Below are 26,966 nucleotides of genomic sequence, written 5' to 3'. Positions count from 1 at the left end.
TAGGGATGTAACGATTCTGATCTCACGATGCGATTAAATCACGGTCTTTTTATTTATTTAAAATAAACAACTCCCCTTTTATTATTTCTCTAATTCTGCACAATTCTTTGTTAAATAAAAATATATTTATGTCAAATAACAAAACTAAATTGCAGTTAAAAACAATCCAAATCAAATAATAAATGAATAATACAAAAGCCTCTTTAATATAAACAAACTAAGACATTGTTTGTGCTTTTCCTAACTTTAACCTATTTTAAGGAACGTCCAGCATATCCATGTTTACCAAGATTACAGAAATGCAGCGGCCCCTGCTGTTCAAAACATGTACTGCGATATCTATAACGTCACCGATTTGAATCGTCATATATTATAATCGATTTTCAACCAGCTCACGGTGAATCGTTATATCCCTACATATAACTGATCAAACAGACAACTATTAAAAACATATTTTCAGTATTAGACGTACTGTATTATATATGTTTCTGTATATTACGTATGCTTAATATCATTGATGGAAGAAGTATCATGAAAGTGGTGTGTGTATTCATTTTAATGAGTAGTAAACTGTATAAAGACTCAAGACCTCTGTGAATGAAAGTTAATTGTGTTCACAATAACCAGAATCAATAGAATAAAATGATTCTGTTGAATTATTTTAGCCAATGTTTTTTCCTAATTAGACAAGGGACCACATACATAATTATATTATTGTTGATCTTTGTGTGTATGTGTGTGGCCATGTTTTTATATCTTGATGTGGACTTTAACCTGAACACACGCTAACTCATGGGGACTTATAAATCCCACAAAACAATATTTTTTGAAAATCTAAAACGCAAAATGTTTTAGATGATCTTTAGGTTAAGGGGTAGAGTTAGGATATAAAATAAACAGTTTGTACAGAAAATCATTAAGCCTATGGACTGTCCCCACAGAGATAATTAACCAGACGTGTGGGTGAGTGTGTGTTTGTGTGTGTGAGAGAGAGAATGACAGATCTAGTCAAACAAGCCCAGCTTGAATACACTAAACCGATACAACAGCTGACAGTACTTCCAAAAAAAGGGTCTGTAAATATTTGCTTTATAATTTCGTTTTACTCGCACTTTGCACTTGTTACATTTCATGATGTTGTATTTAAAAAAATGGTATAATTTATTAATATATATGTATGCATCTTATGTTTCATATAGAGGAATGCAGTAATCAGAGAGTACATTAACACAAACTTCCTGAAACTCAGACGAGAGAGAGAAAGAGAGAGAGAGAGAGAGAGGAAGTCTAGGTTTGCTTCAAGTTAAACAGATTAACTAGTTTTTCTTGTTCTTGCATTTCTCTATTAGGTGTAAACAGAAGATGTGACACAAGAAGGAGCACACATCTAAAGCACGGTAAGTTTGCCTTAAAGCAGCGTTTTAAATCTTTATTACATTATAAAAACCAGACTCATCAATGACAATTCTGTATTTTTATTAACAGTGAGGATACTAGCCTATAAAATGACTTTATAGTCAGAATAAGACATTAGTTGTGATGCACATTGGTAAAGCATCCGTGCTTTTAATCCGCAGGATTGAAAATAAATCACTGTATGGGATCAACAACTGAATAAAGCTAATAATAATAATAATGTTTAATACTACAGGCATACATATACCTGCTAACAAAGTTTTGACAATTCAACAAAATTTTGATTGAAATGAAAACAAAGTGTTGAGCTAATTTTAGCTGCTGTCCCACCTCCAGTCATTGCTTTGCTTTTACAGAACAATAATTGTAAATGTTAAAAGTCCTTTCTTTTTGGGAGTGATTTTATTATAGCGTTTATTTTAGTGTTTTCTTTGAAATATTTTTACCCTGAAACCAAATATTACATGTGCTCTGGTGTAAGCACACGATACATTAATAACAAACATGATACACTTGTTCAACCAATCTTTTTTGTGTCATTTAAATGGCCACATATGTAACTGAATGTGAAGCTTATGTGAAGTAATGTACTAGCTATGTACGGAATGCCGACGTTCTTTATCCCGGATTCCTGAACTGCCTATGAGTGAAACTCATACAATCCTACCAAGACCAGATTTACAAAAGCTATTCAAATTGTGCAACACAAATTGTGGGTCCTAAGGCTTCTTTTATTTAAATGTAAAATAATACTCTGTCCACCTTCCTGGCATATTCTTTTTAGTTTGGCACACATTTTTATAACATATGTCAAAGATATTTTATTTTACAATCTTCTTGTGTCTACCTGCCTATTTCATTGAATGTTTTGTATTTGTCTTCACTTTATAATGTTTTCTGACAATAATCCATCCCCCAATAAATCTCTTTGAAATTTGGGTGGTGGTAGTCTAATGCCAGCATAATAGGGGTTACAGATCCTAGTTGTGACACAGGAGGTGGACACTGAGATTACTATACTGTTAGACATACGATAAAGGCATACAATGATTCATTCTGAGGATATTATGCATGTTATCATTATTATGTCCAAGAGAAAGGCACTTAACCCTTTATTGGGGAGAGTTCCGTTACTGGTCTGAATGACAGGACATGATTTAATGTCTATATATATATATCCCTAAAATATCCCCCATGTCACTCTAAACCTGCAAGATTTTCAATCGTATATACCACACTTTAGGACACATTTTTTGATTTGTTGTAATTGTGATTCAGTGTATAGTTAACACTTTGTTTTTGGAATTTGGAAAGAATGGAATCGCTAATAGAACCCAAGTGTGAGTCCTTTATTTTACTGTAGTCCCATATATTAAAATGATCCTGATAACAGATATACACTGACCAAAATTATCAACGCAACACTTTTGTTTTTGCCCTCATTTTTCATTAGCTGAACTCAAAAATCTAAGACTTTTTCTATGTACACAAAAGGCCTATTTCTCTCAAATATTGTTCACAAATCTGTCTAAATCTGTGTTATTGAGCACTTCTCCTTTGCCGAGATAATCTGTCTGACTCACAGGTGTGACATATCAAGATGCTAATTAGATAACATGACTATTGCACAGGTGTGCCTTAGGTTGGCCACAAAAAAGGCCACTTTAAAATGTGCAGTTTTACTGTATTAGGGGGTCTGGTGATGTCAGAAAATCAGTCAGTATTTGGTGTGACCCCCATATGCCTCATGCAGACCAGCACATCTCCTTCGCATAGAGTTGATCAGGTTTTTGATTGTGGCTTGTGTAATGTTGGTCCACTCCTCTTCAATGGCTGTGTGAAGTTGCTGGATATTGGCAGGAACTGTAACACGCTGTCGTATACGCCGATCCAGAGCATCCCAATGGGTGAAATGTCCGGTGAGTATGCTGGCCATGCAAGAACTGGGATGTTTTCAGATTCGCTCACCCACATGATGCCATACACGCTGTCTGCCATATACCTGTACAGTGAAAACCGGGATTCATCCGTGAAGAAAACACCTCTCCAAAGTGCCAGATGCCCTCGAATGTGAACATTGGCCCACTCAAGTCGGTTACGAAGACGAACTGCAGTCAGGTCAAGACCCCGATGAGCATGACCAGCGTACAGATGTGCTTCCTGGAGACGGTTTCTGACAGTTTGTGCAGAAATTCTATGGTTATGCAAACCGATTGTTGCATCAGCTTTCCAGGTGGCTAGTCTCAGACGATCTTGGAGGTGAAGATGCTAGATGTGGAGGTCGTTGGCTGGTGTGGTTACAGGTGGTCTGCGGTTGTGAGGCGGGTTGGATGTTTGCCAAACTCTCTGAAATGCCTTTGGAGAAGGCTCATGGTAGAGACATGAACATTCAATTAACAGGCAACAGCTCTGGTCGACATGCCTGCACTCAGTATGCAAATTGCACTCTCCATCAAAACTTGCGACATCTATGGCATTGTGCTGTGTGATAAAACTGCACATTTTAGAGTGGGCTTTTATTGTGGCCAGCCTAAGGCATACCTGTGCAATAATCATGCTGTCTAATCCCCATCTTGATATGCCACACATGTGAGGTGGATGGATTATCTCGGCAAAGGAGAAGTGCTCACTAAAACAGATTTACACAGATTTGTGAACAATATTTGAGAGAAATATACCTTTTGTGTAGTAGTCTTAGATCTTCGAGTTCACCGCATGATAAATGCGGGCAAAAACAAAAGTGTTGCGTTTATAATTTCGGTCAAGTAAGTATGCTCAAGAAAAGGTGATTACACATATTCATCACAACATTGTCTATATTTTTATCTCTTATTATGTTTTTTTTCTCATATCACTCTGAAAGATGGCAGCTCCTGAAGTTATCCCCAGGAAACAGTCACAGATAATCAAGCCTCAGAATGCTAACGCTGCCAACAACAACCCCACAGGTGTATAATCTCATGCGTTTAAATGTTATTTCACAGTATTTACAATTAGAATTTATATATATTTATATACACATTTATACATACTTAAATTATATAAAGTTTAAATATCCAAAAACAATATAAATATAGATGTGTTTATAGCATTTTTATATATTGGGTAAGGTTCCTATAAAAATATATATGTATGTACATTTTATTATATGTCTGTATTTAGTAAATGGAGGAGACAGAGTGGAAACAGATTCTCATCTGATCCACCCAGAGAGAGAAGTTGTAAGTGTGACTCTACAGCACAGAAAAATGATTGTCAGATTGATATACTCTGCAATTGACTGGCATTTCAGTATTTTACACCTCTCTGTTGGTCAGGAGTTGGTGAATCACTGTTTTGCTGACATTGAGCGTTTCATGGCCCGTCTGCAGCTGACAGCAGAGGCTCGGAGTATTCTACATCAACCCAACAGGAAAAAGAGTCGCAAAAAGAGCACAAAGGCAAAGAAAGAGCTGGATGGTAAGAGAGATTGACCAAGAGACTTTACAAGCCTGACTAACATTTTCAAATTAAATTAAATAATTAGAATCTGTGATTTTTAGATGAACTGCTCACACAAAAGGCAGCTCCACCATCAGAACAAGAGTTTGTGGATGTTTTTCAGAAGATGAAATACTCTTTTTGTCTGTTGGTAAGTTCAATTTAAAAAAATCATACCTTCTTATCTATCTTACGAACCCCACATCCCCTTAAAGCTGACGTGTGTTATGATTTCAGTGTTAAAATAAATATTTAATGTTCAAAGACTAGGAAACCTTTTTCAACACATAATTTCAATGCACAAATATGACAAGCTTTATATTTAATGTGAAAGTCCACTCAAAATTTTTAATTCTGTTATCATTTACCCCCTTGTCATTTTATCCTGCATAACTAACTTCCTTCCGGAGAACACAAAAGAAGATATTTTGAAGGAAGTCGGTAACCGAACAGCGACAGCTCCCATTCACACGTATCCATACAGTGTTGCCAACTTGGTTTGGTTACCAACATTCTTTAAAATATCTTCTTTTGTGTTCTGCGGAAGAAAGAAAGTCATACAGGTTTTAAATGACAGGAGGGTGAATAAATGATGACAGAATTTTCATTTTTGGGTGAACTATCCCTTTAAGGACTCTGTAAAACATTTGTTACGTAATGAACATGTGTGGTTGCAGGACCGCCTGAAGACGGCACTCTCCGACCCGACATCAGAAGAACTCTTACATCATGTCTTCATTCCTTTGGACTTGGTAAAAACAATAACACCCAAGCTATAAACTTTAAATTTTTATAAAAGCTTTAAACACATAGCAGATTTCAAGATACACCAAAACACAGAAAATCACATCTACAAATCTATAAGACAACTTAATATAGAAATGAGCACCATGACCTGTAATTTACAGGAGAACAGTAATAACGCTTTTTTTTTAATAAAGACAGAATTAGTTTACAACATATGGTTTCTGTGCTTTGTTGTTCACCAGATGGTGAAGACCACAGGTGGTCCGAAGTTGGCAGCAACAGTCTCCAGTCCTGCTCTGACCAGTGGAGCAATCTCTCTACTACAGAATGCCCTCAATGGACAAGAGAAAGCACTCTGGACCTCACTTGGTCACTACTGGACCCTGCCAAAGTCTGTAATAAATCTTATTTCTTAAAAGGGAGGCATGTCATATATGACCATTAGATATTGCATAAATTATTAGTACGAAGTAACAAACAATGCAATGTTCAGAAATAGAACCAGCTAAATTAAATGTTAAACTAAAATAAGTTTACCAAGACAAAAATTCGGAACATCTAAACTTTAACTGAGGTTTAACTCTTTTGTATTCATGTTTCAGCTCTCAACTCAGTGAGATTGTGCCTCAATACACACCTGTCTTTCTGGACGGTTGGCACCCTAATACCACAGATGCACATGGACAACTAATTGAGGACCCCATCGAGTCACAGCACAAACATGAAGCCCTTATACAGACTCAACAGGTATGAGACCCACACGCAAACAGACAGATACAAACGTGAGAAAATAAATCACTGTCACTTCCTTTCACCCTCTTTCCACCGGTAATTGACCAGGCACGCCAAGATATGCCACAGGAACATGAAAGGTTTGTATTGACCAAACACCCTATGTGTGTGAGTGTGTTTTGCTGCTTGCTTATAAAGCATTTGGGTGGAACTTTGTCTCGTTTTTGTGTGTGTGTGTGTGTGTCTGCGTGTGACAATGTAGGATGGAAGATTCTATGCCTCCTCCAGAAGATAGGATGTACCGATGCAGTTACGACTTTGTGGCACGGAACAGTAGTGAGCTTTCAGTGCTACATGGAGAAACTCTGGAGGTACCTTGCTACACATGTTTTTCTTAGACCTGAGTTTTTTTATAGGTTGTGACAGGCAATTTATAAACAATTTCTCTGAGAATTGCATAACCATGAATTTCTTTGTGAAATACACCCAAATGCAATAGTGTAATCCATAAATTAAACCTCAAGGGCCAGGACAAGGAGTTGTGCCGTATACTTAACGACAGGTTTTCGAAACTATCTGCAAATCCCAACTCTATCTCTCCTTCGGATTCACATTAAGATCCTCTCTCTTTTTCAGGTGTTACAGTCAACTAAGCGGTGGTGGAAATGTCGGAATAGTTATGGTGAAGTTGGCTTTGTTCCACATAATATCCTAGAGCCGATCAATCACTCAGAGGTGGATTCCTCCAATGTTGTAATGCGGAACCAGTCGATGGTAAAGGAATTATGCTCACATGCATACATTTTCATGTCTGGACAGCAGAGAGTTCTGATTGCTTCGATATATACAGACGTTAAACTGTTTAACAAAACTGCAGTTTTGCCTTCAATCAGCGTTTCTGCATGTATTGTATTGTGGCAATTCCAGTCCAGTGTCTGCTGAATTTCAACAGAAACAAACCTCAGGAATGACATAAAGCTACCTGACAGTAATGTGAAATACTGATAGAATTCATTGTGTCATGAAAGTTGTGAAAAATCTGATTTTAGGTGTACCAAAATACATGTAAAGCGTCAGAGTGGTGTCGTCACTCCTTAACAAACTAATTCCTTTCATATTTTTATAGAAAGTTCCCGTCTCTCCCCCAAAAGGTGGGAGGTTTTCTTATGCTGCACCCAACCCCTTGGGCGGAAATGCAATCCACCTTGATGCACGCCCAAAGAGCATGCCCCCGATGGGAGATGGCGGAGAGAGATGTAATATTTCTTACATTTACATTTAGTCAATTAGCAGACACTTTTTTTCCAAAGCGACTTACAAAGAGTTAGGAAGCAACAAGCGATATGTCATACAGGAACCATAATACATTAGGTGCCAATACAAAGTTACTGATTTCAACTAAAGCTAGACCATTACCTTTTGAGAGAAAGGATTAGTTTTTTTTATTTCTATTTGTCTGTCAGGTATTCACAGAAGAGTTGAGTTTTAAGTAGTTTTTTGAATGTTATTGTTCTTACTAGACTACCTGTCAATTAGTCACTTTTAAAGATTTAATTTTAAAGTATCACTACATGCATCAATCCAGTTTAATTTAAGTACCTTATTCAAGGGTTAATGGTTACAGAGCAGGGTGGTGATAATCACCAAAGTATGTATGCAAACAAATTGTCATTCGTGAAATACCTTTGCACTGCGTTCATAAGCAGACGTTTTTTCATGTCTTGCGTTTTACTCTGAAGCCAGTTCTTTTACGGCTTTGGAAAGACTTTATTCTAAGGGATTATTCAAAGCATTAGGTGTGTGGAGTGTTATAAATAAGGAGACAAGAGATGAAGCTTTACGCTCCACTTTAATAAATCACACTCTGAACAGCGAGTGAGGATAAAAACCACCACGCACATAAACCACCGGAACACAACACTAAAACTAACTCCTCCCTCCCTTAACGGTACAGTACCATAGTGAATGTCTATTCAGTAAACTTGTGGTTCGCCACAGGTGGTTAATTATTTTTGTTATAAGGAAAACTCAGAATACGTTTTGTGGTGTATTCATTTACTTTTCAATGGACCATGCTGTACTGTAGCTGTAGAATGAGCCATAGGTAATAACCTCTCTAGGATAATAAGGAACATCCAGATGATATTTGTGATGTCCAATATCATATTTATGTTTTTTTTGTTTACTATTCATTTTTGTAAACAGTAGTGATGATGAACGATGAGCTCATAAAGCGATTGGCCAGTGGTAGACCAACATCAATACGACCAGTAGTAATTAATAAAGCAAATGAGACAACTGCACCCCTCAACAACCTTTCTTCTCCAAATGAGGTTCAAGAGTGGCTGACGGCCAAAGGCTTCAGTGATTAGTGAGTAATATACATCTGAACACAATGTTTCTGTCACTCAATTGGTAAAAATGTCCTTGTAGCAATGTCATTTGTTTGATACCCAGGCTTGCTCTGTATGTAACTGTGATTAAAATGGCAATAAATGTATAGAGGATTTTATGGGAACTCATTCAGATTTTTTTTTGGCAAATATGTTCCTCACTAAAGATGTTTGGTAATGTTTTGCTTTGTGTTTTATAACAGCACTGTTAAGAGTCTGGGCATCCTGTCGGGAGCTCAGCTCTTCACTCTCAATAAGGAGGAGTTGCGTGCCGTTCTACCAGAGGAAGGCGCCAGAGTATACAGCCAGATAATGGTGCAAAAGTCATTGCTGGAGGTATTAATCATACATTTGTAGAATAATTTTCATTGACAATCCTGTGGCTCAGTGGTTAGAGCATGGCACTAGTAACGCCAAGGTCATTGGTTTGGTCCCAGGGGATTTCACATTGTCAGAAACAAATAAAGTTGCAATGTTAGTCGCTTAAAGCGTCTGCCAATGAGTATGTCAATGAGAATACTTCTCATACCTCACAGTTTCAATCACCAATCAATAAACAAGACCTATCAATCACAGTTTGCTTGAGATAAGAACCTGTAATGTTAGTAATCTAAAATCCCTTATAAAATATACTCGATAGTCTTTGTTGTGACTCGTGACCATAAACAGACAGAACAATCAAAATAAAATTAATATTAGAAGAGTTCAATTTCACATACATTCCTAAATCAGATTCGGGAAGTCGGATTATTTGTCCAGTTTGAGCCTATTTGCTGGTTGTCTTTATCTGTATTCTTATTACTCTCATTTCAGGATGTGAAGAAAACCACAGAGTTGGAGGCCATAATGACGAAACAGAAGATGAAAGTTGATTCAAAGGCAGAGGGTGGAGAATTTTGATTGAACATCTTTGTCTCACTCACTCTCACACATTCAGACACACTAAAGCAACATGTATGTTACTGCCTTCACAGACTGGTGTGGCATGAATTAAGATCTTGTTAACAATAGTGATCTCTGTTGTTTTATGACATCAAAAGAATATATATATCCTCATTTTTACTGCATAGCCTGACATATAGGGCAAGAAGAACATTTTATTTTATGTATAGAAGTTAATTATTAATAAAGAAGCACTGGTGGCATCATCACAACATTCATATGTTTTTCATACAGTCATAATTTGTTATGATTTATCTATTATTTGTGTTTCGGCATAACATATCAATACAGATGAACTGTAAAGTATGTGATTGCATCTTATTATGAAGATATATGAACATGTGAAGAGCTCTTTTCCAAAACGCTATAAATCCATTTTAATAGTTTTCATGAAAATGACATATTTTTACCTAGACCCATACATTTTGTTAATATTCAATATATCCTGTTAGAATGTTTTTTTGGCTCAGTCTGAACATGTTAAACAATGATTGTTAAATGAAACAATATTGTCGGTCATAAATTCAAAGTTTATTTTTATTTTTTTCAAACGCTACAAATGTTGGTTTATTTCACTTTAAAAACAAGCAAACAAGAGAACATGAAACATAGGACATCAGGGACTCATACTATAAATTAATATAAATCAAATAAATGCAAATGGATGAAATAAATAGCCAAATAAAATAAATAGTTACAAACTAAATAGTCAAATAGAATAAATATTTTCAATTTCATGTTTCAATAGTTTCCACCACATTCAACAAATAATTAAAAAATATCGCATACAAATACCACTAACAAGCGAATTCTGATTGGTCGAGAGGACATATCGCATTTAGGCTAAAAACAGGTTCGGCACCTATAGCGTTTTGGAGGGAAAGTGCATCTTGCAGTACATTTTAAATAAGGAAATATAGCGATTTGGCATGAAACATTGATGGAGCAGTGAATAGGTTTAGTACACAGCAAAATGGCATGACAAACTCATTTAATTCGTTTGGGAAAAGAGCTCTTAATGTAATAGTTAAATGGCATGAGCTGCAGCTATGCCGCTTTAAAAATGACTACATTTAAACAACAACTTTCACAGCTAAAAGTATTTTATTTTTGTATCATATTTTATGCCATTCTTCGTATAATTGTTTACCTAAGCATCTATTTAAAAATGAAAAAAAAAACTTCGCAAGATAGGAATAGACCGTGCAAGGTAAAGGGGTCACGTGACTACAATGTAGCGTGCTACTGGTAGTAACCATCCTTTCTAACGTACTATTTAAAAATATAACGCGTATTAAAAGGCAAGCAAAATCCATCATATATTCTGTATGCAACAAACAATACTTTCTTTCTGAACATAGCAGTCAAATTCGGTGTTTTGTTCACAATGAAGAGCGCAAATTGGGACAGCTGATCGTGATCTATCTACATGACGTCATCAACGCCTCATTTCACCAAATTCCCCAGTGACTCCTTTACAATCCTTATCGCTGATATTCAGTCGATGATCCAATCCCTAAAAAGTTCGGGTTTTACCAGTAGTCCACAAAAATCGGATGCATTTAAACAGCGCGTTGCTGCTAAATGAAACATTTCGTTGATGAGCGGCACGGAAAACAATAAAGAGGACGTGAACCCAGCACGTTTAAATTGTTATTAATTGTTCTGTGGTTTATTAACACCCGCAAATCCCCAAACAATGTTTTCCACAAGAGAAAATCGATGCCGCCGCTTCCAGTCCAACATCTTTAACAAAAGTAAATGTAAAAACTGCTTCAAAACCGTGGATTCGCACAAACTCAGCGAGGCAGACCTATATCAGGTAAAGGATGCAGTTTGACCTTTTAAATGTTCTGCTGACACTGTTATTTTCAATAGATATTCCTCTGTTTCTATCACAGAGCAAACCTGTTCAGGTGGGCTGGCTTCTTTTGGCCCCTGAGTGCATTGACTTCAGCAATCCGGGCCACAGGAAACGGGTGATGACACTGAGATTATTTTCATCAGATACACACCTGTTAAATGTCATCTTGTTCTTTTACCAACACCATTGATCTTTCTTCACCATCTTTTTTTCTATAGAAATGGCAGAGGAGATATTTTGTGTTGTACGAGCATGGGCTTCTACGCTACTCTTTGGATGAGATGGTGAGGTCCTCATGCTGTGTTCATGTCGTGACTGCTTGTGCATTGGTTGAGTGTTTTTATTTTAGGCAGGTACGTTGCCCCAAGGAAGTGTTAATATGACTCAGTGTTGCGAGTTACTTGATGCTTCATCTCAAACCGGATTCCAGAACTGTTTGAGGTTGTGCTTCACTGAACGAGACTTTTACATTAAAGCCGAAAACGCAGTCAGCATCAGCAGGTAAACCTAAAACTGCACACTAAAGTGGTTGGGGTAATATTCTTGTTTTCAAGCCTCTCGCTCTGTTTGATTAACCAGATAAATCTAAAATCTTTCTTTTTTTTCTGTCTCATCCCTCTGTTTCTACTTAACTTGTTTTAAGTCAGTAAATCTCAGCAAGGCTGATCTAATCCGTTAAGAGTGTAATAGAAGGTGTCAACGGAGTCTTGGATTAGTATGTACGTGTATTATCTTAACTGTTGTTTCTAAGATCATTCAGGCTGTTGTCTCGTGCTATTTCATTACCTTTTTTGGAATCAGACGTTTTAGACTAGAAAAAGTGATGTCCAAAAAGCAAAAGTAAGACATTTTTATGTGAGTTTTGTTTTTCTGTGTGGCTGCCTCCCTCTGTCATATGACTCTGGATCCAATGTCTGACCTGGATTTGAATTTAGAGTATGTGTTTCCTCGTAGGTGGCAGGAAAATCTGATCGTTTACCCCAAAGCTGCTAAATCAAATCAAAGGAAAAAGAAGAAAGATATTGATCTTCTACAGGTGAGTCTTGTTCACATTAAATGCCCCACTTCACATGCATAAATGTGATAAACAGTGGAAATATCTCTTGTTCAATGTGTACTTGACCTTTCTGCACATTTTTTGTAATATATGAATAACAGGAAAAGCAAATGTATTTTTATTTTTTCGCTGATTTTCAGTTTAACCCAGTTGTATTTTCAAGTGTTGAAGGTGATTTTGTTTCAATGTTGCTTATGAATGCAATGGATTTGACTGAATTCCAGTTTGGCACATTGTCGCTGCAATCAGTTTTCAATAATATAATCTGCATGCATCTGTTCAAGCTGAAACTGCATTAAATTTGATACGTTTTGATGGAAAGTTCAAGAGCAATTTAAAATGCACTTTTTATAAGTACATGTATAGGATTTTTGTTTTACTCACTTATATACTAGAGCTCTTTGACTAAAGCCTCTAAAGAAGTGAACCTCAAGTGCAAAATTTTTATAATTTAGGTTCCAACTAGGCTAACTAGTTTTTTTTGTACATTACATGCAACTGACAATAAGGATAACTCATCCGAAAATGAAAATTCTCTCATTGCTTACTTGTCCTCATGTAATTTCAAACCTAAATTACTTTTTTCTACAGACCACAAAAGATATTTTAAAGAATGATGATTTCTCAGAATATCTTCTTTAGTGTTCCACAAAAAAAAGTGTCATCTACACAATATGACATGAGGGTGATATAAATGTTTTACTTTCTTTGTTAAAGGGATTGTTCGTCCAAAAATGAAAAATCTGTCATCATTTACTCAACAACTTGCTTGTTCTTGATGAGTTTGTCGCGTCTCGCCACGCCGCATCCAGTGTGGACAATATTTGAAATTATAATGGGTTCTTACGCCTTTTTTTATGTATTTTGTCGTGTCGCGCCTGTTGTGTCCGGTGTAGAGACGGTGTCATGTTGTATATAACCTGTTTAAATTTCTTTGTTCCAATGAACACAGAAAAAAGATATTTAGAAGAATGATCGCAAATTTCATTTCTGGGACATCATCCAATAGCATAGTAGGGAAAAAAAAGTTTTTGTTCCGTTGAACACATAATGAAATATATTGAAGAATGTGGGGAATCAAAGAGTTCTCGGGCACCTTTCACTACCATTTAATTCTTCCTACTGTGGTAGTCAATGATATCCCGAAACTGAAAATTACGAAGTCATTTATACAGGAATGAAATAACATAAGGGTGAGTAAATGATGACAGAATTTTCATTTTTGGTTGAACTATCCCTTTAACTATCTGCTTGGCCTTTGAAAGGAACGCTGCTGTTGGAGTCCTGCTCCTTTAAATGCCCCCCTCCACCCCCATTATTTAGTTTAATTACATTTCTAAGTGCTGTGCCTTTCTTTCTGTCCGTTTGATTTACTAATCTCTCTTTTTCTACCTCCAGCATATTCTTTTTGCTGACAACAGAGCAAATTGATCTAGCATGCAAGAGTGTCTGTGTGTAGTGTCTTTCCACTGTGCTGCAACAATTATCAGTATGTGCATGAAGTGGTTAAGGGTTAAAGTGTTAGTCAGATGGAACATTAATAGAATTAACTTAAGTGATCTGGATTATTGAGCATCGCCTGGGGAGGGTAAAGAGTTTGTTGTGTGGGAAGTGAGCAGGCTGTTGGCAGAATGTGTGTGTGCGCATGTGTGTGTTTTCCTGTCTGACAAAAGGGAAACATACCTGGCCAGCATGTTTGCGAGGCCAAGAGAGGCTTTTCCTTTACCAACCCTGCCAATCGGATTTTGCTGGTCGAGGTCTTGTGTGCAGCCTGCCAAACTCTGATTTACTTACCTGTATGTTCCTCTCTCTCTCTCTCTCTCTCTCTCTTTCAGCAGACAGACGAACTACAAACCTCCAGCAGCAGTACTGATAGGAGAAGTAGCAGTAGTGGAAGTAGTTTTAACAGTAGTATTATTAGAAGAGGAAGTCTTAATTCTAGTAATATCAGTGCCGGAAGAGCGTCCCAGGCCGTAAGCGATGTATTAAGCACCAGTAAGGGCAGCATAGTTAGTGGTTGCAGGGTCAAGGGCAGCGGTAGTATAGGGACCGGTAAAAAAGAGCGAGCAGGCAGCCTGGTGAGTGCGTTGGAGGGGGTCTCTTTGATCTCTTCAGAAAAGAAGCTGGAGGAGGAGTCACCCAATGGTGAAGTCATGGCCTCTTCCAGCAGTGATGCTCCATCACTCAACAGCATGCTGGGATCATCACTCTCTCCATCGCGCAATCAGTTCTCAGGCTGCTCCGGCACAGACGGTACGACCTCGAAGTGGCCTAAATGCGGGATTGTGTTTGCTTGTTTGGATGTGTGTTTTGCCTTTAGTTGTTTACTGATTTTCCTGCTTGCTATAAAGGTAGGTAGATAAAACTTAATGTTCTTTTTTCTGGAAAGATGTTGTGCTGAATGGTTTCTTCAAAGACATTTTTTTTTAACAGTTCTGTCATTACGTACGCTGTTGACATGTCCATCTAAACTTGTATGGCTTTGTTTTTAAGTTGTTTGTATAAACGATTCATGCAAGTATTTTTGAGTCTCCCTTTATGTCATATCAAAAGATAGTGTAATCATACAGTTTTGCAAAGAAATGATGACAGAATTTACAAAAATTTGTCATCATATACTCACCATCTTTTAATTTCTAACCCGTAAGGCTTTCTTCCGCACTACAAAGCAGAAGATATTTTAAAGAAAGTTGTAAATTGGTTTTGCAATTCACTTGCATTGGTTTAATGTACAAAAGAAGTGAATGGGGCCCATGCTGTTCGGTTACCAACTTTCTTCAAAATATCTTCTTTTGTGTTCCGCGGAAGGAAGTAATGCAGGTTAAAATGGGTGAATAAATAATGACAGAACATTCATTGTTGTATGAACTATCCCTTTGACTTTAGTCGCTGAAGCTATTCTGTTCATTTTAACTTTTACCTTTTTTATTTTTTTAAAACATTAACATCGGCAATTTGGCAAAGAACAGGAAAAGCACACCACATTTGTCTCTGAAGAACTGCATTTTGACTTGCTTTTTCAGGCAATAAGAATCGTCTAGGAATTGAAAGTGGCTATTCCTCTCTGGAGAAGACTAGTCCTCTTGTTGGTGATGCACAATCACACACTGACTCCAGGTGTGACTTTGCCTCTGTCTGTTCACCTGCCTCACAGCCCTTTATGTTTCCTACCTCCAAATTTTCTTGCTCCTCTGACTTTCCTTTACCAACTTGTAACGGTACACAGTTTAGTGGTGATCCTGAGGATGTGGTTTGTAGCTCCAGGGATAGAAAGGGTTTGGAATCCATTGAAGAGAGACACTCATCCATGACACACACATCAAGAACACACACATTCAGGCATAATGCACATCAAGCACGCAGCTCGGAAAGAAAAGCACATCGGCTGTTTGGAAACCAGCATAGGTAAGACTAGTCATATCACGCTTGAATCCTTAATTACATATACAGATTTATTCTTTATGTAAAACATTTGTAGCCTTTCCTTTAGTATGTCTTATTGTTTAACCATTACGTCAGAAGTGCTTTACAGTTATTTCATTCCTCATGTTTGTTTTTCAGGACAATTCATTCTGTCCCCATCCATCAGATTCACACGGAACTCCCTACACTCGCATTTGCCATCCAATCATGACACATTTCACATTAGTTGCAGAAGCCCTTATCCGTTTATCCATCCCTATTCTTTTCATTCCTTGATTACCATAATTAGTAAATGCTACTTTGCATAATAGTTTACTTTGGGTAATGCAAAACGTGTAATTTTGACGTTTTGTGTTCATGTTTGTTTGTAGAAGATCTCGGGTCTCTGAGCAGCAGGAGAGTTTATGTCTCACTCGTGATGCTGAACCCTCGACCTCCACTGAACAAAATGACAAACCAGCTGCCAGTACGCCCCAGGTGAAAACATGTGCTGCATTGATTCAATGAGATGTGTTTACGCAGAAATGTGTATTATTGTAAATATTGGGTTTAGTAAATATGTCTTTAATAATCTTATTACTTTTATGTGCTGTTTGAATGTTGATTATTCTGTAACGCCTCTTTATAGGTTTTGTCTCCAAATTATGACATTCCTGATCTACCTCGACCTTCCACCTCATGCAGTTTTCGCTCCAAATCACTGGAACGGACACTTGATCGCACCCCCACTGTAACTAGCATGTTGTACTCTATAGATCGATAGATTCAATATTGTTCCAGATGAATTTAAAGAACAAAAATATTTTTTTATCAATAAATTTAATCAAAATGTCTACTGTGTATAAATTAAATTGATTACATTCCTTTTTTCCTCCAAGCCTGACCTCCTCAATTTCAAGAAGGGATGGATGTCTAGACTGGGAGAAGATGGAAAGGTGATTTGTAAGATGTGTGAATGCATACCTCGTTGCTTTTGGTATGAATGGTTTTTTTAACATGGTAAACATTCTTTTCTCTGTTCCCAGTGGCGGAAACATTGGTTCGTTCTTACTGACCAAACTTTGCGCTTTTACCAGGACTCTGTAGCCGAAGAGGTAATGATCTTGTCTGTTTTAGGTTCAGGCAGATTTTCAAAGCAGTTTGCTCTTATAGAAAATCGGTTATAGGAAGTTGAATGCTCTGTCTATGTTTTTTGTTATAGGCAGCAGATGTGGATGGTGAGATCAACCTGTCAACCTGTTATGATGTCACAGATTACCCTGTACAGAGAAACTATGGGTTTCAGATTCATGTGAGTGTATATTAATTGTATTAAAGTGTTAGATTATGCAGTTTGGAGGATTGGGTGTGTGCAATTTATTTTTTCTGTTCTTTTTATTTTAGACAAAAGATGGGGTCTTCACACTTTGTGCTATGACTTATGGGATACGGCGGAACTGGGTCCAGGCTGTTATGAAAAATATCCGACCCACTGTTGCCCCTGATGTCACATGGTACAGCATCAACACCTTACCAAGAATATGATATGAATACAGTCAACAAATATATCTTTATATAGTGATTAAAAGTCATAAGATGAATTAGTATGCCAGTTTGCCAAGAAAACAACAGTAACGTGTTAGCATCTTAACGCTTAAATACTTTTCTATTTTCTTTATGCTATACAAGGAAACAGTCCACTGTAAAATCCAGGTTTGAATGCAATTTAATTGTAACTAAAATGTATTGGATACTTTATTATTGTGCACACAAGCAGACAAAATTGTCATTTAATTTACTAGATCGTAGTGTACTTCTTTGTTTCCTCCACAGTTCTGTTCCTCAAAAGGCGATTGGTGCGCATACTCGTACAGGCTCCATCAATCAGTACAATACACTTCCCCAGGAGGAGGAGAAAAGAAGTCGCATCCGTGATCGTCGTAAAGAAGGCCGTTACAAAACCTTCGACTGGGCAGAATTGAGTTGTAAACAAAACAAGGAGGAGTTGTCCAGTGACTTGTCAGGAAGGGAATGGAACCATTATTATGAGCACCGGGTCCCACCTGCACCTGCATCATCCCCTGAAGGGCCGGTTGTATGTTTTGAATCTGTGGCTTTAGGAAAGGAATGTCCTCAGAAGACAAGACTTTATCAGAGTCTAAAAAGCATGTCCACTCATGTACCATCACACTCAACGATGGTAGTGACCAATCATACCTCCCCTGGATCAATAAGCCCGGACAGCTTGGAGGTGGATGCAGCTTCAGTACGTGTTTACTGTGACAGCCCTGGGGATTGGCTGGTGAAAAGACCTAAAAAGGAAAAGAAGGTATAATTCTTGTTCACTATGTGGTGTTTATGGCAATGTAATCTTGCAAAGTATCTCCTCTTATTTATGTATTCTTTAGTTACAGGTTGATCGGCCCACTTCTCCTATGCTAGTCAACTTCTCTTCATCCTCAGTCCAGACCGAATGGCAATGGGAGGTGGAGCTTCAAAGCCTGCGTAGAGAGATAGAATCTGAGCAAGAAAGGAGTCAAACACAAGAGAGTGAGTCTAAACTTTCTGAGTCCAGACTCCAAGGCGAGCTCAATGATACCCAAGACTGCCTTCGAAAGGCAGAATTAAGAACTCAAGAGGCAGAAACTCTACTGAAGGAGCGCGAGGGGGTGCTGGAAGACCTACAGAGAAGATTGGATGAGGTAACTGGCTGTCTCAAATCAATAGAGGAGGCACAAGCCCTGAAAGAAGTTCGGCTGCAGAGGCACCTGCGTCTTCTACAAGAGAGCCAAGAAAGGGAAAGGAGGAGCTTCAGTGACAGCCTTGACCAATCAGAGCAGCGTTTAAAGGAATTAGAGGAGCGCCTGAGGCTGAAAGAAGCTGAGCTGGATAAAAGGCCAACGGGTGAAGTAACTGAGCTTGTACAAAGGTGCCAGGAGCTGCAAAACCAGCTTGAAGAGTCCGACTGTGAGGTCGGACGCCTGCAGGCACGCCTTCACACCGAAGAGACTCTTTATTACGACATGGAACACGATTATGAACGAGCTTGCGAAGAGACACAGGGCTTGCGAGGTGCCCTGCAGGACTGTGAGAGAGTTTGCGAGGAGCGTTTCCAAACCCAGTTGGAGCGGAAACAACAGGACCTAGACAGGAAGGAGCGCGAACTACAGGAAGTGCTTGTCAAGATGGCTGTTCTTGGGAGTAGTCTTGAGGAGACAGAACGTAGGCTCAAGGAAGCTCAAACTATTCCTCCAGAAGTGAATGCTTCCTTTGATACAATGACCGAGCCACAATGTATGTTAAAGGTCTCAAACATCAGAGAGAAAATGATAAGGAAGAATGGCTCAGAAACACAACCCATTATTCCAGGGGAAGAGTCTGATCGGGTGATCTCTGTGATTCAGGCGCTGGAGCTCAAATTGTGCGACACTGAAGATCGACTCCGGGAGCTTACCATTCACCTACAGCAACAGAAACTCAACAAAGGGCCACACACACTCAATGATTCTTGTTGTGGGCACACTTCCATCCAGAATCTGGATGGCTTACTCTTTGTAAATGCTCTTCCGAGTTGTACTGGTGCTTTGAATATCCTGCAAGGAAAAGCTGTACTTTGTGAGAATCCAGGAAGTTTTCAAACTCTGAACATGATCAGCAGAGTGCTGTCGTTGGAGGCACTGGTCATCCAAAGGATGGCCTCTGCGCTTGAGCATCCGAGCACTGAGCTCCTTAGTAGACTGTCGGATCTACGTGTCAATGTGTTTAGGATGTCACAAGGAGGGAATGATTGTGGGGCTGTGGAATCTAGATACTCTCAGATCTTCCTGTACCTTCAAGAACAAGATCAGACAAACAGTATATTAAGTGAAGATGATATCCAAAGATTATGTGTGAGAGCAGAATTGGCATACCTCATACACACAGTCCATACGCATTCATCACAGGAGCAGCAGGGTTCTGGGCCATTTAACCTGTTGCCTTGGCCAGTTTTGGATAGTTCTCTATCCGGCTCAAAAAAGGAAAATGAGTCCAAGCAGGGTTACAAGCTTGCTGATATAAGCCCATCCGAGCTTGCCCCCTACAGTGAGCAGATGGAAGAACTTGCAGCCAATCTTCTCCTTGAGGACTCAGAAGTACAGCTGGCATACAGAAAGAACTTAGCAGCAGAGCTTCATGCTCAGGCCCAATCACTGCAGGACCTCTCTACACATCTACAGTCCAATCTTAAAGAAACTGGCATGACCGGTGAACTTCCCGCAAGTGTTTTAAAGGTTGCTATGTGTCAGGCTGCTCTGGCGTACATGGCTTGTAGACTACGTTCGGCCATGCAGCAGGAGATGAGTGCTCTATGCAAACAACGAGAGCAGGCGGAGTACGAGGCTCGTGCGGTGTGTCGTAGCATGGAGGTTCTGCTACAGGAACAGACCGAACTCTACGAGGAGAAGTTGCTTGAGGGTCGTGTCGTTGTAGAGAAGGTGGAGCAGGGGCATGTCTCTGCTGAGGTAAATGCCCATTTGAGGGTGGATGAGGCAGAAAGACTGCAGGTGGAGTTTGAGGAGAAACTCCAGGAGCTCCAGAAAATACATGAGGAGGAGATGAGTCGCCTCCATAAATACTACATTCAGAACATGCCAACAGCTCCACCGCTCTCCTTACAAGAAGACAATGGAGAGTTGGAGCAAGTGTCGATCACTGCTCTCCAAGTAAGAATCCGAGAACTCCAGAGTGAAATCACTTTCTTGAAGCAGGAGCTTAGCAAGCAGGATGCCTTTCAGCTAGACCTAGAAAGTGTCAAGGTATGCAACCACACATTCTCATTACATCATATGATTAACAAGAAGCAAACTGCAAAAATGAGGCACTTGTTTGTGTGTATTAGGCCACGTATGAGCATGCTTTTAGCCTTATGGAGGAGAGCCACCAGCGAGTGATTGATGAGATGCAAAGGCAGCATCAAAGAGAAGTGGAAAGACTGACGGAAGAAAGAGAGAGAGTGCTGCAGGAAGAAACCAATGCTACGATTGCAGGTGCTTCTTACGACTTCTACCTCTGGATAAAAGCATCTAACAAATGAAGAAACTACAAATACAGAGAGGGCTCCGACAGGAATTGTTCTTTCTTAACAGCATTCATTTTGTCCTGTTTAGCCATTGAAGCCATGAGGAAAGCCCATAAGGAAGAAATGGACAAGACTCATAAGGCCATGCAGAGTGGAGCCAATGTGGACATCTGCCAGCTTCATGCACAATACAAGTGAGTGTCATAGAGAAATAACCTTCGTAAATCAGTGCGTGGAGTCAGATACACGAAGTCAATTGATGGTTAAACGATAAATACGGAAGTATGCTGTGTCTTTTTATTTCATTATTGACTTAACATATTTTCAGTTACTGTAGGGGAGTGATTGCCATTTTCTTTCAACTAAAATGTGTCTTTGTGTTTTTTTTATCAGTGAGGAGCTTGAATCACTGCATAGAGAACTGGAGGTGTTGTCCGAGCAGTATTCTCAGAAATGTATTGAGAACACTCATTTAACCCAAACCATGGAGGCTGAAAGGGACGCGTTAGGCATCACGCAGAGAGAGAACCAGGAGCTTCACGCTCACAACCGGGTACACAGCCAAGTACTGTACACACCTACAGATGGGATGTACGAATTGTGAGACAAAATGTGTGAATTACATAATGACTGTCACGGGGTAGTCAGTTTAGCTGGGGGTGGTATGCCAAGATTCTTCGATGGGTAGCAAGAGGGAGTGATGTGGGACATTTGACGATAAGCACTGTTTGTTTGTATGTTTTGGAAACAAGGTACGAATAACCCTCCAGTAACTTTTTTTCCCTTTATTTCACATAAAATGTATATTTTAAGGAGTTAAATGAGTGTTTGGCTGCCGAGTTATCTCTGATGCATTCACGGATGAATGGGGAGGTGAAGCACACGCAGTCCTCTCAGGAGAAAGACGTTTATCAGCTGGAGGTAAAGCTCAACATCCTAGACACCCATGAGTTTCTTGACTTCAATTTGGTATACTAAACCTCGCAAATGCTTTATCATTCTAGGTGAATCTGAGAGTGAAGGAATCGGAGATTAAATGTTTGAAACAAGAGATCACCTCACTTAAATTGGAGCTACAGGCAGCAAATACGGTAACAAATGTTTAAATGAAATATAATGTGAAGTGTGCATGAGGGATTGATCGAATAACAAAGTTGGTTGTGTGACCATACTAACATGTTTTTTCTTTGTTTTAAATAATTGCTTAAGCATTTTAAAGAGTTACAGTTAGAGCTGAGTGCTTTAGGAGTCAAAACTCAAAATGGCTTGAGGATAGAGCCAGGTAGAAAGCGGAGTTTAAAATATGGTAAGTAACTGAAATTGACTTCAAGACGTAAAGGAAAAAAAATGCTTGCAGATGCATAAACAAACAGTGTGGAACTGTGTATTACAGATCTGATGAAATCCAGGAGTAACCCTGACTGTTCTACACACTCGCAAGCCGTCGGATCCAAGGTTGGATTATGTGTGCAGCTACATCATACAACGTACTGATGCTCCCTTAATCTTAAACATTATGACTCTGTCTAATTCTCTCTTTTTTTTAGAGTCTTAAGGATGGACTTACTGTTCTGGAGAGGATGAAGCTCTTTGAATTAACTGGCACGCAAAAAACTTGAGTGTGTGTGTGTGTGTGTGTGTGTGTGAGAGAAAGAGAGACATAATTTTAGTTTTTGATGTGGGTTGAATTATTTAAATGTATATTTTCCTAACACACTGAATTCTAATTATACCTATAGTCACCGGTGTGTGTGTTTGTATGTCTCAGTCATTTTAATTGTTATGTTACTACATTAGACGGATCCAAATAGAACTGATTATTTTAGGTTGTCTCTCTAAAATCTTAAACTGTTTGTTTTATATTTATATGCTTTTGCCTCAGTTTTTTAACTGGGCACCAGTTTGATTTACTTCATCTTTGATTATGAATAAAGTCAATCTTTTTCTATCTTAAAACTCAAGGTTGGCTGACTTATTTTGAACGGCTTGGGTATCTTGTATGCTGCTTTGGTGCACACTTAATATCTTTTCTTTCCTTTTTTGTTATATAGTACCTGTTGACTTTTTTTTTTCTCCACTGAATCTCGAAATAGACGTGCAGTCATGTTTACACTCAGGTTCAGCACATTGCACACAGCTCTTATATGTAGTACCTTATATCAGCCACTAGAGATCGTACTTTGATTCTGAACTGTGCCTCGCTTCTTTAGCGACTACACAAAGTTCCAAGTGGATCTCGATGACGTCTTTCTGCTCATGGTAATGTTTGTGTTACAATTTCCATCTCCTGTTTTTTTTTTTAGAGAGATTTAAACTATAAAGAGCGAGGCAATGTTTGAAAGTGCACTTTAATTGAAGAGCTGCACTGTGTACGCATTAGCACCAACAGTGATTTGTCCAGAAGCGAACTAATTAGACGATAACATCTGAACACGAAACCATAGCTTAATGCCCCAATCTAATATTGGCACAACTTGGTTGCGCGCCATTTGTGGCTCTAAAATGTGTTGCTTGTGTTTCATTCCCGTTGAAAGCTGTGATTTCATGTCTGGGGTCCGTTTATGTCCCAGAGAGGAGGAACGGCAGGTGTGCGCGCGCTCTAATTAAATTTCTAACCGCTTCTTTGTCAGTAATTACTTATGAATAATGCATGTCGCTTTTGAAACGATGATCTCTTCATAATGGTGCATTTTTATAACACTGATTAATTTAAAACATGACAGTCCCCCTCTCTCCGGCCAAAGTTTTGCCCATTCTATTCACTGCAGACCTAGCACATTTGTGTTACCTTAGAAACGCATTTACATCTTTCATGTACAACTTTCTAGCATCAGCACCTCCACAAAGATTACATGGGAATATACTGGATATAATAAATACAATATGGTAAATAGTACATTATTCAAAACCTTATTTTAAATATAGGTGAAGTGGCAAGTACTTATGTTTTCAATATTATAAAAGCTATGTGTATGTATATGTATGTATATATATATATATATGTGTATATGTATATATATATATATATATATATGTGTGTGTATATATATATATATATGTGTAAACACACTTAAATTATTTAATATACTGGAAGATAATATAGTGTAAGGGAGTCTTTTCCTTTGTCATTTTACTGTTTTAACTTGTAGGCTATAAAATTTCCAACCACAAAGAGAAAATCTAAATGTGTTCGGCAGTTTCTCAGCATAGTGCGGTTGGAAGTGTGAGTAAACTGTTTGTTCTATGTCTGGCTACTAGAAAATATATTTATGGGTTCGGAATCACATAATTTAATACTTCAGGCAGCCGAATGTGAGATATGATACAGATGTTAATGGTTGTAAAATGCGCTGGTTTTCCTGGAATCTCTTGGTGTAGATTTCCTTATTCTCAAATCTGTTTAATTTTCCAGTCCTGTGTTTGTCCAGGTAGTTGCGATGCATAAATACACACTTGTATTAAAACAGATTTTATCCAAACTGGAATCAGAAATGTTACACCATATTTGCATTTCTTCACTATATTCTGCTAACCCTAACCCCTTACCAAAAATAAATGTAGAAATGTGTAGGCTGCTATGTTCATTCCTTTTACCCCGTAGCTATGGCCCTACACAATGAGAACCAGTACTGCTGGCAGTGTTGTGGATTATGTAACGGGTCCTTTAAAATGATTTTTTCCTAATATCAATATTAAAACGGATTTATCCAAACTGGAATCATAAATTTTGCACCATATTAATGTTACACCATATTTGCACTACTTGGCTATATCCAGCCCTTTTCCAAAAATAAATGTAGAAAATGTTGTGTATGCTGTTATGTTCATTCTTATTTATCCCCCGTAGCTATAGCCCTACACACTGAGACCCAATATTGCTTCCTCTGTTGTGGAGTATGTAAGGAGTGCTGTAGTTGACATGTGTAAATGCTGAATCCACGCTTCCGTGTTCTGTTTTTGGTTTTACGGCTATATCTGGTGTTAATTATCACCCTTCTCAGAAGGCGAATGTGCATGGTCTCTTTGACCTTTGTATGTGACTCGTGTTCTTAAAGCCTTTAGGTTGGAACCTCGCACATGCTTTCGGTTCCCATAGTAATAATGTACAAAAAGAAAGCCACCAATAGAGACATTCCCTGGGTTATGACGTAAAGCACAAGTTAAGTTGTGACAATAGGGCATGTGGACTTTTTGTCCTTTCTATAAATAATGGTATAATAAGCGGACTGTATGTTAACTTACAGTAATTACATAATCATTTTTCCGTTAGGCTTAAAATATCTCAGTTTGTGTGTATTTTAAAGTGTAATGACATGTATTTTATGTTATGTGACAGGCTTGAACATTATTTTAGGTTGAGTGGTAGATTTAAACTAAAATTTTAAAACGTGTTTTTTTTAATTGTTGGTGGTCAGGTGTTAAAGTACAGAAAGAAAAATCATTATGTAGACCAACAACAGTATACTTTTGATAATTATAGATATGCCGTTGCCATGGTAACATTTTTCACCATGGTTATTTATTGATTTTCTTCCATTGACAGACAGTGTGATGCCTTGAGGTTTTTTAGACAGACTTCTTTCTCATATTATGTTCAAAACACTTTTATTATGTATGAGAAAGATAGACAATAGTTGTTAATAATGAAATGTGGGTGTACAGTTTATGATTACATGTCTAGATCTTAAAAAAGATCATTATTTGAAAGAAGCTTTTAAAGAATAGGTTTAAATGTTGAATTGCATAACAAGGATTTACTTGTTGGTTTAACATTTATGGTCCTTAGTTGGTCCAAGCTGATCTGGATTGTCTACCTTTTATTTTATGTGGTTTTCGTGTGGTGGAGCATCTTGGTTAACCTCAGCTTGTGGACCACCACTGCCCAGCAACAAACCATCTTATTTTAAAAACCAGGTTGTACAACCTATGTTTTTTCCTGCAGTCCTCTTTTTTACAAGTGTTTCCACACTGCTTTAGATCATGGCTGCTTTACGTTGTATTAAAGATGGGGTAAAACAGGCAGTTTGCCAATCTCATATTAATCTTGAGTAGCTATTTTGTAGTATATAGTAGTATTGCATACGTGGTAGCTTTGAAGAGTATTTAGTTTGATCAAATTTATAAAAGAGAGATACAGCTGTAAGATTATCTCCAGAATAAGACGAGCTGCTGGAGGCAGGCAGTGGGAGCTGTTATAATAGCACGAGCAAACAACACATCATCGCATTATCCCTTCGTGTTTACATTATGCACGTATGCACCGATTGCCAACAAAACACAAACATATGACTTAGTTTGACTTACCGCATGCAGTTCATGTCCGGCATCTTTTAGCCTTGGGACCGCACTATCAGTTTCAAACGATCTCCAAATCCAGCGTTATATCCACCATTTATATAACATCCATCACTGAAATGCCGTGAACAAACATACACACCTCAACTTCTCTGACTATCACAAGAGTAACGAGCTGCAGGTGCAGGCCTACAGCACAGCCAATCTTCATAACAGACCCTTCCTATTGCTCGACGGGTAGCGCGTGAGCGGGCTACTTCTTTCGCCTTGCAGTGGGCATCCTTTTCTGAAAGAATTGCCCAATAAAAGGAATAGGATCCCTGCTATAAAATACTTTCCGAAACAAGTTGGAGTGCTGGGGTGTATATGAAGCACAGAAATGCTACGTCATACGTCCAACTCGGTTTTTTTAACATGTTAACCATGGTAAGCATGAGAAGCCAGACTGTTTAGCAGTGTAAATAAGTCAGAATGCATGAAATAGCATGCTACCCCATCTTTAAGCTGAAGTCACAGTATCAGAGCTAGCTGATAAGGTTATAAGGACAGGATCTGAAAACACGAAATATTTTGAGTATT

At 38.3% G+C, this 26,966-nt stretch overlaps 2 protein-coding genes across 6 annotated transcripts; both read left to right on the top strand.

Annotated features, from left to right (window-relative positions):
• The first annotated feature begins 973 nt into the window (after nucleotides 1-973).
• On the top strand, nucleotides 974-9,918 carry eps8l1a (eps8 like 1a). Its single transcript, XM_056754048.1, has 16 exons — nucleotides 974-1,072; nucleotides 1,350-1,397; nucleotides 4,280-4,364; nucleotides 4,579-4,637; nucleotides 4,734-4,875; nucleotides 4,959-5,047; nucleotides 5,574-5,648; nucleotides 5,886-6,034; nucleotides 6,246-6,390; nucleotides 6,484-6,515; nucleotides 6,638-6,746; nucleotides 7,012-7,149; nucleotides 7,502-7,631; nucleotides 8,581-8,746; nucleotides 8,972-9,104; nucleotides 9,582-9,918. Exons 3-16 carry the CDS (start codon nucleotides 4,280-4,282, stop codon nucleotides 9,666-9,668), a joined length of 1,539 nt encoding a protein of 512 aa, XP_056610026.1. The 5' UTR covers nucleotides 974-1,072; nucleotides 1,350-1,397; the 3' UTR covers nucleotides 9,669-9,918.
• A 1,018-nt stretch (nucleotides 9,919-10,936) lies between these two features.
• LOC130425526 (myosin phosphatase Rho-interacting protein) lies at nucleotides 10,937-22,925 on the top strand. Of its 5 annotated transcripts, none has more exons than XM_056751737.1 (23): nucleotides 10,937-11,532; nucleotides 11,612-11,689; nucleotides 11,793-11,858; nucleotides 11,924-12,075; nucleotides 12,529-12,610; nucleotides 14,470-14,884; nucleotides 15,655-15,748; nucleotides 16,426-16,531; nucleotides 16,683-16,784; nucleotides 16,933-16,989; nucleotides 17,080-17,148; nucleotides 17,256-17,345; nucleotides 17,438-17,547; nucleotides 17,867-18,362; nucleotides 18,442-20,829; nucleotides 20,913-21,060; nucleotides 21,181-21,286; nucleotides 21,486-21,645; nucleotides 21,906-22,013; nucleotides 22,097-22,183; nucleotides 22,302-22,398; nucleotides 22,486-22,547; nucleotides 22,640-22,925. In XM_056751737.1, the coding sequence occupies exons 1-23, from the start codon at nucleotides 11,410-11,412 to the stop codon at nucleotides 22,709-22,711; spliced, it is 5,268 nt and encodes a 1,755-aa protein (XP_056607715.1). In that variant the 5' UTR covers nucleotides 10,937-11,409; the 3' UTR covers nucleotides 22,712-22,925. The 5 variants fall into 5 exon arrangements, with proteins under 5 accessions (XP_056607715.1, XP_056607714.1, XP_056607716.1 ...); XM_056751736.1 differs by having other exon boundaries at nucleotides 14,467-14,884; nucleotides 16,429-16,531; XM_056751738.1 differs by having other exon boundaries at nucleotides 14,467-14,884; nucleotides 18,448-20,829.
• The last annotated feature ends 4,041 nt before the right edge of the window (nucleotides 22,926-26,966 follow it).

This window comes from Triplophysa dalaica, chromosome 7, assembly GCF_015846415.1.
Source record: "Triplophysa dalaica isolate WHDGS20190420 chromosome 7, ASM1584641v1, whole genome shotgun sequence".
Taxonomy (NCBI): domain Eukaryota; kingdom Metazoa; phylum Chordata; class Actinopteri; order Cypriniformes; family Nemacheilidae; genus Triplophysa; species Triplophysa dalaica.
Note: the sequence above shows the minus strand (reverse complement) of the source record. Positions and strands in the feature narration are given on the sequence as shown.